At 45.2% G+C, this 14,686-nt stretch overlaps 1 protein-coding gene across 3 annotated transcripts in view; it reads right to left on the bottom strand.

Annotated features, from left to right (window-relative positions):
- Nucleotides 1-14,686, bottom strand: part of Kmt2a (lysine methyltransferase 2A) — an 83,779-nt gene that overhangs the window by 49,599 nt on the left and 19,494 nt on the right. For all 3 annotated transcript variants that reach the window (XM_037207551.1, XM_028866405.2, XM_037207552.1), the window contains exons 2-3: nucleotides 5,818-5,887; nucleotides 249-2,902 (exon numbers count right to left, since the gene is read on the bottom strand). In XM_037207551.1, coding sequence (XP_037063446.1) covers nucleotides 249-2,902; nucleotides 5,818-5,887 — 2,724 coding nt within the window. The remainder of the gene's footprint in view (nucleotides 1-248; nucleotides 2,903-5,817; nucleotides 5,888-14,686) is intronic.

Below are 14,686 nucleotides of genomic sequence, written 5' to 3'. Positions count from 1 at the left end.
AGCTATTCCTAGCTGGTAAGCCAATATATGGAAGTCAACTACTTCTGCATCCTAAAATTAGCAGCAATCTCTACCTATACTGTCCTCTCTCTGTTACATTAGAACATAATTTTCTACTTCTCAGAAGTCCTACTGGTCCTTGAAAGACCATTGCACATACTACCATCTCTACCATTTGTCTCCGAGCAACTCAAACGTTTAGCCTAAGACTTGCCCCAAGGGCTCGGGAAACTTGGTTTTAAGAGTACCTGTGCTTTGGGCTGGTCAGTTTGCTTGAGGCTCTTACTCTTCTCAATCTTGCAGAGCTGGGCTTTGGCCTTTTTTAGGAGGCTGGCAACCCTCTTGTCAGTCATTGGAAGCTTGTCTGCCTGAGCCAACATGGAGCCTATGGAGGAAGTGGAATGTTTAACAGTGCTAGATGAAGGAGTGGAAAGGCAGAGGGTTTTCTCCTTCTCCAGGGATGGGGCAGTTGGGCCGAGGTCCAGGTTGGTTTTTTCCAGATTTCCTCTCCCTTTCTTTATAAGTATTTTGGTTTTGACAGCTGTTGTATCCCCAAGAGTCACAGAAGCAATATCGGTCCCAGAATCGAGCGATGAAGACTTCTTCCGCCCCGCTGCTTTTTTGGCAGAAGATGAAGTGCCAACATCTTCTCCAGCAACCTTCTCTTTGGAAACCCGGCCCACAGGATACAAAGCAGAGCTACTCTGCATTTCTGAGCCCTTTTTCCTCTTCTCTTTCCTCGACTCGCGCTTATTCTCCTTCTCTCTTTCCCGGTCTCGCTCGCGGCTCTTATCCTTCTCCACGCTGCTCTTGTCAGCGTCCCGCTCTTTGGACAGCTCCTCCGGGGCCTTGTCTCTGGTCCTCCCCTTCTCAGTCTGCGAGCCTGGGGTGAACCACGGGAAGAGAGTCGGGCTATCCGATGAGAACGGCTCAGCCGGAGCACTGGTCTGCTTCCTTGGTCTCTGAGTTTTCTCTGTCGATTCCCCAGACTGAGTTAGGGAATGAGAAGGAAAAGTAAAAGTTGGGTTTAAGGCACTAGCGGCAAGAGGACTAACAGGAATGCTTAATGAGGAGGAGACAGAAGACGGGGGAGTGAGAGGTGGCAGCTCAGAAGTACTAAGCCTTCCGCTTCTTGTCCTCATGGAGTGAGAGGGTGACCTTGGTTCAGACCGAATGGGACTAAACACTTTCCTTTTCCTCTTTCTATTAGATACTCCCGAAGAGGATGCTCCAGCAGAAGTTCGATTACTAGGCAAGGTCACAGACTCGAATATTCTAGAGTGTGCCTCACTTGGAGTAAATCTTGGAGCTCTCAGAATGGGGCTCCTTTTGTGGATATCAAACCTTGTGCCAGAGTGGAGTGGTGAAAACAACCGGGCTGAAGCGGCAGTACCAGACGCGGAAAAACCAGAAGCGAAGCCAACATCCTCGGGAGTTAGTGGAGGGGGTCGGAAATTATCAAATATCGGTTTGCGAATCAGACCTTCTTTGGCATACTTTGCTGAGGAAAAGTACTGTGGCTCTGACCTCGAATGCTTTAAAGAAGTCCACCTAAATGTTGGCTCCCGCAAAATAGATTTCCGCTTCCCTTGCATGGGAGCAGCAGAAGGAGGCAAAAACGGTGAAGCTAAGGGGATGGTCGGAGGCATAAGCCAGGGCGTGTGGTCAGAGATGCTGGAGGCTGGCTGCAGTGGAGGGGGGGGAGTGAGGAGGGGCGGAGGTGGTGAGGAGGAGGTCTGCTGCTGTGGGGCACTTTGTAGAGTTGGTAATTTTTTAGCTGTTCTAGATCCAAAGCTTCTCTCTGACATGGAATACCGTCTGCTTCTCCTATCGCTGCTCTCATTTTCTGGGGACTGGGAAATAGGCAGTGGAGTATGAACTTCAGGGGTGTTACTCCGCTCCTCAGGAAGTGCCTGGATCTCCTCAGAGGCCTGAGAATCTGAGGTGGTGTCGATGCTGGGACTGCTGGATCGGGAGGAGTCCGAGGACATCTGAGAGGAGTGCTGGGAAGCTGCACTGGACTTTTCAGAAGATCCACAGGACGTGGCGCTGAATCTACTGTTTGGTGTGGATTCTAGTCGCGGAATTTTAATCGGAGGGTCGTAATCCTCATCCTCTATGAAGCGTCGGGGGGTTTTGATGATCCTCGAGGAGATGGCGCTGACCACAGGCATGATGAACTGCCGGATGTTTTTGACCTGCGTCTTCACCTTCCTCCCCTGCAGCTGGGCTGCTTCCTTCTCGATTTTCTTCTGCGCCCCCTTCTTTGCCCTCTGCAAGAGCTGCTTAGCGATGGCGGCATCGGTCCTTTTAGAAGAAGGAATAATCCTGACCGGTTTAATCCTTCGAGGGCTCTGTCTCACCGCGGTCTTGTCTTCTTTCGTGAGTGGGGGGGTCCCTTCCTTGTCTTTCCGGACCTTCTGGGGCTTTTCCAGTTCAGAGTTAAGGAGGAGACCTGACGGGGTCTTTATCCGTTCTGTGGAAGGCGGCCTTCCTCGCCGTCTTACAATCTGTACCCCCTTCCTTCCTAGTTGGAGCTTCCCTGTCTTAAACTTAGACTTGAGAGGAGAGAGTTTACCTGCTCTTAATTTCTTAATCTTTGTGGCTTGCTGGAACATAGCAGAAGGGGTCCGTTTAATTTTTTTCAGACTATCTTCTTTGCTTCCTTTTGTTAACTCTGAAATGTCCTTTCCAGGTGTGATTTTGATTTTTACCCCAGGGAAGGTGGGAGGTCTTCCTCTCTTCTTTTCTATGCTTTTAGAATCTTTCTTCTTGATTTTCTCTGCAGGTTTGGTCTCTGATTTACTTAGTGAGGGAAACACAGACGGGTCTGGGAGGGTAGCCGAGTTTCGGTCAGAACCGCTTCTAGGTCTCCCGCGAGGTTTTCGAGGACTAGTTTTAACTGTGTATAGAAATTAAACAATGAAGAGCATATATTTAGCTGTGTAGTTCAGGTCTTAGCTAGGCTGAATATAATTTAGCACAGGCCATTTTGTACTGAACTCACTGGGACTATTGAGTCAATATTATATCTTAGTTGTGCTTAATTTCTTTTCATTGAATATTTACCTCAAAGAAATCAAGTCAGTAACATTCCACCTGAAAAAACATTTAATTATTTTTCTGGTACAAAAATGAAAGTTAAGTTTTTCACTGAACAAGTGACCTAGAAAACAGAAATTCCCATTCCTCAGATGAGCAGAGTTTGGTTTTTCTTCCCTTTTCTAAAATTGAAAAAAAAAAAAAATTTGTTTAAAAAAATCTGCACTACATTATCCAGCTCACCAAGAGTGATATTTAAGAGCATGTTTCTTTCAAAAGTTGAGAATGGCAGTTCTTAGGAGGCTGGCAAGTCTGAGGTCAGCCTAGGCTATATACCAGTTTCAGATCAGCCTTGGACAACACAGAGACCCTGTCTTTAAAAAAAAAAAAAGACCAAAACAAAAACAACCTCGACCCAACTAAGACGACGACAACCAACATTCCAACTTTTCAATGTATAATTATGGCCCTGAACAAATTTGAAAAACAATATCAACTTTCATGGGCAAAGGCTCCTTCCTGGGCAGCTCAGCATCCTGTATTTTTACTGTTCTAGCAAAGTAAACTATAAAGTTTGACTTTGGAGGAAAACGCTCATTCCTAAGTGGTCAAGTCCACTCACCGGTGTGTAGCATGAGAGCTCCTGTGTGGTGAGCTTGCTAATCTACTCTTTAAAATATATATATATATATATATGTATATATATATATATATATATATTATGTACACAGAAGAGGGTGCCAGATCTCATTACAGATGGTTGTGAGCCACCATGTGGTTGCTGGGAATTGAACTCAGAACCTCTGGAAGAGCAGTCAGTGCTCTTAACCTCTGGGCCATCTCTCCAGGCCACTAATCTACTCTTTCCTAGGACTTCTTTACCTAGTTAGTCCAAGTTACAAAAAGATTTAACCTTCATTGATATTAAGGTCAAATCAACAATTTATTAAGATAGATCTTTGTTATTCTAAATAAAGGGAATAGGAAGGTGTGATGAAGTATGCCTGTAACCCCAGAGGCAGGAGACTACCCATAAGTTCAAGGTCAACTTGAGCTGCCTATGGGGTTCCAGACAGGGCCACACATTGAGATCTTACTGCAAACAGGAATTTCCCAAATTATAAAGATGCTTGACTTGCTACTATAAAGACAGTCAAGGAGCAAAACTGTCTCTACCACCTAATGAAACCTGTATTTAAAATGCAGTACGAACTGGCTATGACAGCCACATAGGATGTACTTGGGAAGCTCATGTTCAAGGTTAGCCAGGGGTACACAGTGAGCTCCAGGCCAACCTGGCTACACAGTTAAGACCCTGCCTCAAAAAAAAAAAAAAAAAAAAAAAAGCCTATGGTATTCTTTTATTCTCTCTTAGCTTCTCAGGGCTATATAGTACAACATTCTTCTGAGACCAAAACCTCCCTCACCAGGCATCAAAGGAGACTGCAGCCTCTATGGGTATTTGTGATACAGAGCTGCTTTCCAACACAACAGAAATCAATGAAGTCTCCTGGCTGAACTTCGTAACATAAACACAAATGCCTTCCTCACCAAGTAACTCAGGAGACTTCCCTTAACAGAGTAAGAGTTTACAAATCAATTGTCAATATATGCTAATTACAACAAAGACAGCAGGTAACAATTCATTTAAGTAGAACATAACCAGATGCTTCAAAACAACAATCTAAATGGATAGTCAAGGAAACACTCACGAGGAAACCCCTGTGAAACTGTGAACTAACTAAGAGTGAAGACTTGACTCCTCAGCACCATGGGCCATTTGATGGGGCTGCCCAGGACGTCAGCAATTCTGAAACCTCTTCCATATGACTTTTTAAAAGAAGCTTTCATAGACAAGCAGAAAAAGGGGACCTGAGAAGGGTCCTAACTCAGTTGCTAACTTCTTACTCTCAGGGCCACACACCAGCTCCATCTAATTGCTTATGTCATTTTTTTGTCCCTTTCCTATATAAAAATTTAAGATTTTATCACCTCTTAAAGAAACCACTACCACTGACTAAATAGCAGGTCCCAGACCACTGCTCATCTTTAGGGAAAGACATCGTCAGCTTGGATGTCTAATTAGATTAGTATATAATATATATTGACCTTTAAGTGATACCCAAATGGCAGCAACCACCACAAACTAAACAGAGTAAAAACATCTAACAACACAGTATTTAACCCGTCGTTATCCACAGAAACAAAACCATCCAAGTCAGGAGTTGACAAGGTGAGGAGCGTGTTTCCCATTAAAGACCCTCAGCCCTTCCTCCAGAGAACTGACCTATGCAAGCTATTAAAGGTGAAGCCCACTGACCATCTTAGAAAACTGCCTGTACATCTAGAACTTTGTTGAGAATTGATAAACAGTGCTAATAAATAGAAACACCCACATAATTTTCAGTTTCTTTATTTTAGTACAGTCTTTTAAAGGTTTTAGATAAAAGGTATCATAGAGAGCCAACATGTTGTTTCTGGATCTTTGACAACAGTACACTAAATTTCATCTACAAAAAAAGGGGGGGCCAATCCCCCCCCCAAGCATAAATACTACCATAGGATAGAAAATGATAAATTTGACCAGGTCTCCCTACATCATTCTGTGGAAACCTGCCTCCCACACCCAAGCATTACCCAGAAAACCATGGTAAAGGAGTAGCAAGTACAGGCAGCAGAAACCACCCCATACAGTCTGGTTCCTAAGTCGGAAAGAAGCCACACCCTCCCAGCAAACAGACCGCAGATCGACAGCACGCGCTTCGTTGGCCATACCTGAAGGAGACCTTGTGGGGCTTCGTACTCTGACTTCTTCATCTGAGCCAAAACCTAAGAACTGCTCATCCTACAACAAAGGAATATTATTTTACAATCAGAAGCAAAAACATAACTGTGAATAAATCCCAAAGAAATGTCCAGATGAAACAAATGCATTGGAAAATTAGCCTCTACATAGGAACATCATTATCCAAATGGATTCTATAAAATAACTAAGATTCAAATCATGGACCCAGTCATATAGTTTCATTACACATAATAGCTGTGTGGTAACAGAACAATGCATTGAAAGTTCATCTTTGGTGAACAGTAAATAAGGGATAGTCTAAATTTCAACTACAGACACAACCCCAAACCATTAAAGGATAACTTTAATATAAATAAGCAAATCAGGATCATGTTACACAGTAACACAGTACTCAGCCACAAATAAAACAAGCACTTAATCTACAAACATACAAGGAATGCTATACACCAAATAATGATCTCTTGCCTACTAAGAATTATAGAGACTGTAAGTGCCGTAAGTGTCAGTTTCTTAACTCAGAAATGTTATGAGACATGATTTCTGTACATCTGAGATCAGAGTCTCCACGTGTACTTTAGAGAGCATCACCTTAAGATGCCCTGTGATAAGAGACTTAATGGCGGGCAGCAGTGCTGGCGACAGGGATCATAAAAAACTGACCACATAACAGTGACTCCCTTCATCACTAACGGAAACATCTTATTTCCAGTTCTGCTTGGGAAAGACCAAAAACAAAAACAAAACAAACAAACAAAAAAACTCTCCTCACCTGCCCTTAAAAAATATTTGGTGTGGCAAATTATTTCAAAGAAGGAGAGAACTTAAAAAAAATTAGAGGAGGCCAGACCACATTTCTTGAACTGCAACACCAGAAGGCCTGGCTTTGGGACTCAGTTCTGCTATTTAAATTTTATTTATTAATTTATTATTTACAGTGTTCTGTCTGCATGTATGTCTGCAGGCCAGAAGAGGGCGCCAGATCTCATTATAGATGTTGTGAGCCACCATGTGGTTTCTGGGAATTGAACTCAGGACCTCTGGAAGAGCTGTCAGTGAGCCATCTCTGAGCCATCTGAGCCATCTCTCCAGCCCCAGTTCTGCTATTCTTAGGCTATGTGATCTTAGACAAGTCACTTTCTCTCCAGGTCTTTCTTTACTGGAGCACTGTAAAAAGAGAAGGAAACCACTTATATAAAAATGGCTTTGAAAACTAAAAAGCAGCATTCCCATTACTTTATGAGTGTTGTATTTAAGGGACAAATCCTGGGAGGCCTAATGACCCTAACCAAGATCACACATACATAACAGGGAACCTATGTGTTAAAGGGGGTTCAGTTGTTACTGGATGTAATCACTGTCATACCCTAACAGTTACAACTGAACCTATAAAAAAAATGAAGAGGTCAAACAAACCATCTACAGCCCAAGCTTTCTATCCTACAACTGAAGCATGGAATGGCCACTTTCTGATCCTCCAAGCTTCTGGGCAGTTTGCTCTTCTCTACATCACCCCATCAAACAACCTGCTGATCCATGTACCTCACAGTACCTGGATGCGGGTGGTCAAATACAGCCCAGGAGGCTACACCACCAACGCAATGGGTCTCATGTATCTCCGAGTACAGGGAGAAAGAACGGTGCAAGCAACTATACACAGAGTATCAGGTGACACATTTGCAAGTTTTAAAGGAAACGAGAAAATACCATCTTGTTCATGATCAGCAGCTCACGTCACCATCTGTACTGCACACGTTCACAAAGCCTAACTACACAATCCCCATTGTGAAGTCCTGTGAAACAGTCCGCGTGCTCCTGAGCCGTCAGTCAGGCAACTGTCAATACTTAGAATTTCCCGAGTATTTCCTAAGATGACAGGACACATTTGTTCTCCTTCTGATCTCAGAATAAGATTAGAACGAGACAGGCAGAGAGTGTGCAGTCAAAATGGACCGCGCTATCAGGCGTGCTGGCACACGCTTTAATCCCAGCACGTGGGAGGCGGAGGCAGGGGTTGAGACCCTCTGTGGATTGAGGCCAGCCAGGTCTACACAGTGAGTTCCAGACTAGCCAGTGCTACATAGCGAGGCCCCTTTCCCCTAAAGGCTGCATTTCAACCCAAGAACTTTTTTTTGCATTTGAGATAGACTGATTCCTAGACTATGCTTTAAAATAAAAGCCCACTCTTCAAAGATGCAAACAACCTGGCTAAAACAAAAGCTGTCACTGTTATGTCACAGACTCTAGTCTTCCGACTCTGAACTTCCAATTCTATGCTAAGATTCCTAAATAAACAAATTAAGCAAAACAAAACAATTCTCACCCCACCCGACCCCCCAAAAATGCCCCAGGGAGGCACTGCACTACCATCCCATTGGCTTCTCATCCTGGCTCCATTGCTCACTTTATTCAGGTACCACCTCAGGGCAATGTAAAGATGTATCAGTCCTAGCTTCCAATAATAGGTCCAAACTTGCTGGCAGACCAAAAGATCAAGGCGTTATGTGTGCAAACACATACACACGCACGCGCGCCCAGCTAAAGAGAGTGTGCAGGAGACTTTATGTTACACATAGCCAAGGAGTCCTAGGCCACTTAGTACACAGACTTTTCTTTTTCTACTTTTCTTCCTTTATGCTTTGTTTTGAGACAGGGTCTCACTCACCATGTAGCCCTGGCTAGCCTGCAACTCACTATGTAGACCAAGCTGGTCTCAAACTCAGGGAAATCTGGTACTAAGAGTGCGTGCCACCATGCCTGGCCCAACACACGCACTTTTCCCTTCCTTCATCATGGCCTTCTCTGAGGAGCACAGCATTCCTAGGCACAGTATAGGCATGAGCTCTTGTGGTCAATGATGTTCTTGGAGACTGGGCTGCGCTAAGATTTCAACATTTTTCTTAACACCAAGACAGAAAAGCACCCTAGCCAAGTTGAACTCTATAAATACTGTTAAATCATATTTAGTGTCCGGTGATTTATGGTAAATTAAGCTATCCAATGTCACCCCCTAAGTGAACTATAATTATAAAAATAATTAATGTAGAATTTACTGCTCCTTGCCATAATTCTAGGGCAGCTAGCTGGGAACTTCTACACATACTTTTACTGCTAAACTCCCTGACTCATAAATATCTTAGCATTCAAGATTTTTATTTGTTGGGCAGGGTGGCAAACGTCTTTAATCCCGGAACCCAAGATGGAGAGATAAGTGGATCTCTGAGTTTGAGGCTAGTTTGATCTACACAGGAGTTCCAGGCCAGCCAGGGCTACACAGTGAGTCCCTGTCTTTAAAAAGAAAGAAGAGAAGGGAGAGGAGGGGAGGGGGATAATCTACATAGTGAGACCCCATTTCAAAAAAAAAAAAAAAAAAAAAAACCAAGGAATAAGAATAATCTTCCCAGCTGTCGTGATGGCACACATCTTTAATCCCAGCACTCGGGAGGCAGAGGGAAGTGGATCTCTGAGTTTGAAGCCAGCCTGGTCTACAGATTGAGTTGTAGGTCAACCAGGACAAACAGAGAAACCCTGTCTTGGGGGGAAAAAGTCTTCCCACAAGAGAACCTGAGCCCAAAATAATATTATAGATAATAACGTTACATGTAAAACTTAGTAAAGGCATTTTAGAAAAATACATAAAAGCCTGTGTTTCTAGGAAAGACTAAGAAAACTTTTCAAACAAAGCAGTATTTCATTTCCTGGTTCTTTTACAACCATTCACACACATGTCCCAGCCAGAGTGTGTTCCAGATTGAAAAGTTGGAAAATACACAATTCCTGCTTCCAATAAGTACCTAAGCCAAAGACAGGCAGGTGCACAACTAGCCTTCCTCCCAAAAATCAAAGTTCAGTTAAAATGTTACTGAGAACAAAATATGACTTAATTCGTAATCCAGAATAAAAAACATGCTTACATCTGGACTAGCTCATTCTCCCTTACATCAGTATTTGGTGGGTAAGAAACACTCAGTGGACTTCAGAATTCTCCAAAGCATTTTTACCCCTCACATATAACAAAGCACCTCAACAGGGCTGGAGATCAGAGACTCAACCCTCTTCAGCCATCAGGCATGACACAATTCCTAGTGTGGGAACAGCCTTATAAAATGTCATTATCCATTGATAATACTCTCTCCCTCCCATAGCCAACTAAAATAGTTAGCTTCCTGTCTTTTTTTTTTAATTTATTATTTTCATTTTACATTTTCCATGGGTGTTGCGTCCCTTGGAAATGGAGTTACAGACACTTGTGAGGCGCCATTCGGGCGGGTGCTGGGAACTGAACCCAGGTCCTCTGGGAGAGCAGTCAGTGCTCTTAACTGCTGAGCCATCTCTCCAGCCCCTCTGTGTCTTTCTTAATGCTCCCCAATGGAACGCAGTGAGAAGAAGGAAAACCACTTATTTAGAATCCTCAACCTCTCAAGCTAAAGTGGATCGCCACCAAAGCTACACTAAAAACATCTACGGGGCGGGGACAGAGCTCAGCGGTGAGAATAACTGCCAAGCAAGCACGGCCCCAGCACCACACGAAAGCAGGTGTGATTACACTCCTGTATCCTATCCCAGCACTTAGGAACTGGGGGCGGGAGGGTCAAAGTTCAAGGTCATCCGCATCTACTCTACATAAGATTCTCAGTCTCCAACCAACCAACCAATGAGCCTACCGAACAAAGAACACCTACAGTACTACTCATAATTCCTAAATTACGGAATCAACCTAGGTATCACCACCATCACCACCACCACCACCACCACATCTCTATTAAACAAGCTCCATCAGCCCTGGCCTGAGATGGACAAGGTCTACCATGAACCGTTCCTGTTCTTTCCTGGGCACCTCACTTTAACTAAGTGCTATGCAACTCACACACACCCTTTAGCAACCTTAGCTCAGCATTCTGTCTCTAAAATGTCTAAAAATTCAAATTCCTCCAATTACAAGATTAACTTCACTGAATCAACGAGAAAAACATCAATGAACATATTATTCAAAATCATTCCTTGGAGCTGGATAAAAGGACAGAAGGATGAAAGCATAAAATGCTTTTCCCAAGGACCTGAGTTCAATTCCCATGACCCACATCAAGGCAGTTCACAACTGCCTGTGACTCCAGCCTCAGGGCCATCAGTGTCACTAGCCTCTGTGGGCACCCGCACTCAAAGCACACCCCTGCCCCACTTGCACATAATTGAAAAATAAAAACTTGCTGGGTGGTAGTGGCGCACACCTTTAATCCCAGCACTCGGGAGGCAGAGGCAGGCGGAGTTTGAGGCCAGCCTGGGCTACAGAGCGAGTTCCAGGACAGGCTCCAGAGCTACACAGAGAAACCCTGTCTCAGGGGAAAAATAAATAAATAAATAAAAATAAATAAATAAATAAATAATCTTGTAAAAGTACACGTAGGTAAAGGGATGAGCAGAGAAAAAATGCATCTCTAAGCGGTATTGTGTGGTGGTACAGGTTAAAAACCCCAGAATTTGGGAGGTTGAAGCAGATCCCTAATTTGAAGTTAGCCTCCACAGCTATGTGGTGAGACCCTGTAGAAAGAGGGGAGAAGGGGAACGGCTAAGTACAGGGACAGAATGCGGCACACAGGAGACCCTGCTAAGTACAGGGACAGAATGTGGCACACAGGAGACCCTGCTAGAGGACCCTATGTGGGGGAACGCTGCACAAAGGCTGCTAGTCAGCAAGACAAAGGTCAGGAAAGCCACTGCACACAGGATGACACCTGCTCACCCCTGCAAGATGACAGAGCTTGAGAATGGGACCGAGTGTGGTGCAGGCAGAGTGAATAACGCAGAGCACAGAGGCACAGGCGCTGAGAAGATACTGGAGGTGAGGAGGTAGGAGGCAGACCACAGAAGGTCTCACAGGCCGTCAAGTGCTTACAACTACCTTCTAGCAGAGGTGGGCCTCATCCTAAAGGCTCCACGGGGCAGTAAGTCTCCAGACAGGCTGGCACACACCTGAGATCCCAGCACTCTGTAATCTCAGCATTTTGGCAAGAACTTGGGGTTTAAGGCCAGCCTGAGCTACCCAGGGAGACCTTGTCTCAACAAACAAACCAAATCACTGTGACTGAATGGAAAAGTAGAGATTGTTTTTCCTTCCTGTGTATGTAACTTTATATTTTAAAAAAATGATGAAAGAATCCTTATCATCATCTCAGTTTTTAAACAAACCAACAGGAAGGCCTCTTTCTATCATTTAAACGACTTTGTTCCACCTAAGCCTATGCGTGACATTTGGGCCGCACTGCATGTGCCTATAAAACATACACATTCTTCCACTATGTAGACTGCACAGAAATCCTTTCTGGACATCGGTACACTTTTTAGAGACGGTGGTAGTTTGACAGGGTCACATACTTAAATGCTTAGTCATCAGGAAGTGACGCTATTTGAGAAGGATTAGGAGATGTGGCCTTGTTGGAGAAAGTGTGTCACCGAGGGGCGGGCTTACACTTTCTCCGAAGTTTCAAAAGCCCATGCCAGGCCCAATCTCTCATGGCCTGCAAATCAGGATGTAGTTCTCAGCTACTGCTTCAGCACCATGAGTGCTGACATGCTCCCACCATGCTCCCCGCCATGACGATAATGGACTAACCCGCTGAAGCTGTAAGCAATCCCTAAGTAGATGCTTTCTTTTCTAAGAGCTGCCATGGTCATGGTGTCTCTTCACAGCAACAGAACAGTGACTAAGACAGAGGTAAGTGGTAAATAAGCTGCCCACCTTCTGATACAACCAGACAGAGACCAAGTCAAAGTCCTTCCATCTGGCCATCTTACCTTATATTATTTTAATTATTTCTCTTGATTTTTTTTTTTTAATCTCATATGGCCCATGAGTTCTAGGCTGGCCTGGAACTCGGGATCTTCTGCCCTCACGGTGCTAGGGCTATGGCTGTACACAACGATACATGGCCTCTGAGGTTGTCAGAGCCAGAGAGAGACTGCAGAGGCAAAGGGGGTTGGGCAAAAGGACGATTCTACAAGAAGTTCACACCCGCCATGCTTTTAAAATTTTGGCTCTGGCAAGGCACCATGGCACCTGATGGAAGACGCATCCTTGACTAGATACCAAGGTCAAGAACATCCTGGGCTAAAAGAGCACGCAGCTCCGAAGAGAACAAACTATGAAGACAGCAATAAGCCAGAGCTTATTCAGAATGGTGGGGAGAAAAGAGAAAACCAGATGCAGGAATTAGTAGAAACTGGTTAGGCTGACCAAGAGTAGCCCCGGCAGGACAGAGAAGAAAGACAAAATGCCCAGACACATAAGACAAAATTAAAAACAAAGGCAAAAACCAGACACAGTAAAGAGCAGGGCACTGCCACCAGCTCACTGATGTCTGGCAGTAACACTACATGACGAACTATAGTAAGGATGAGACCGGAAAACAAGGACAGCAGCCAGCAGCCGTAACTCAGCTGCGACCAGCATCCGCTCACCTAGGAAGTGGTTACTGAGTACTCCCAGGTACTGCCTGACCCCCAAGACCAGCATCCGCTCACCTAGGAAGTGGTTACTGAGTACTCCCAGGTACTGCCTGACCCTCAAGACCAGCATCCGCTCACCTAGGAAGTGGTTACTGAGTACTGCCAAGTACTGTCTGACCCCCAAGACCAGCATCCGTTACTCAGGAAGTGGTTACTGAGTACTCCCAGGTGCTGCCTGACCCCCAAGACCAGCATCCGCTCACCTAGGAAGTGGTTACTGAGTACTGCCAGGTACTGCCTGACCCCCAAGACCAGCATCCGATCACCTAGGAAGTGGTTACTGAGTACTGCCAGGTACTGTCTGACCCCAAGACCAGCATCCGCTCACCTAGGAAGTGGTTACTGAGTACTGCCAGGTACTGCCTGACCCCCAAGACCAGCATCCGCTCACCTAGGAAGTGGTTACTGAGTACTGCCAGGTACTGTCTGACCCCCAAGACCAGCATCCGCTCACCTAGGAAGTGGTTACTGAGTACTGCCAGGTACTGCCTGACCTTCAAGACCAGCATCCGCTCACCTAGGAAGTGGTTACTGAGTACTGCCAGGTACTGCCTGACCCCCAAGACCAGCATCCGCTCACCTAGGAAGTGGTTACTGAGTACTGCCAGGTACTGTCTGACCCCCAAGACCAGCATCCGCTCACCTAGGAAGTGGTTACTGAGTACTGCCAGGTACTGTCTGACCCCCAAGACCAGCATCCACTCACCTAGGAAGTGGTTACTGAGTACTCCCAGGTACTGTCTGACCCCCAAGACCACAGATGCTCTTTCTTCTAGCTCGCCTCTCTTTGCCCTCAGAAAACACTAACCAAAAACAACCTGGGGAAGGAAGAGTTTACTTGCCTTACAGGTTACAGCCCTCCATCAAGAGAAGCTGAGGCAGGAACTGAAGCAGAGACCATGGAGGTGTGCTACTCACTGGCTTCTCAGCTCCTCTTACCCAGCCCAGGCCCACCTGCACGGGGAGCAGTGCCCACAGTGGTCCAGACCCTCCCACATCACTTAGCAATTGAGAAAACGGCCCACAGACCATGCCTACAGGTCAGTCTGAGGGAGGCACTCCCTCAGTTGGGGTTTCCTTTTTCCAGGTGACTAGTTTGTGTCAAGTTGACAAAAACTAACTAGTACAGATGGGGAATGTCCTAGTTTGCTTCCTACTGCTGAACACACAACTAAATCAAAAGCACCCTGGGGAGGAAAGGGTTTATGTGGCTTACATTACCCTCCCACAGTCTTCAAGGAGGACTTTGGAGCAGGAACTCAAGCAGGAGCAGGGTCAGATCTATGGAGGAAAGCTGCTTACCAGGTTGCTCTCCAGGCTCACATTCAGCTACCTTCT

Source organism: Peromyscus leucopus, chromosome 7 (genome assembly GCF_004664715.2).
Source record: "Peromyscus leucopus breed LL Stock chromosome 7, UCI_PerLeu_2.1, whole genome shotgun sequence".
NCBI classification, from domain to species: domain Eukaryota; kingdom Metazoa; phylum Chordata; class Mammalia; order Rodentia; family Cricetidae; genus Peromyscus; species Peromyscus leucopus.
The sequence above is the reverse complement of the archived record's forward strand: the minus strand, read 5'-3'. Positions and strand labels throughout refer to the sequence as shown.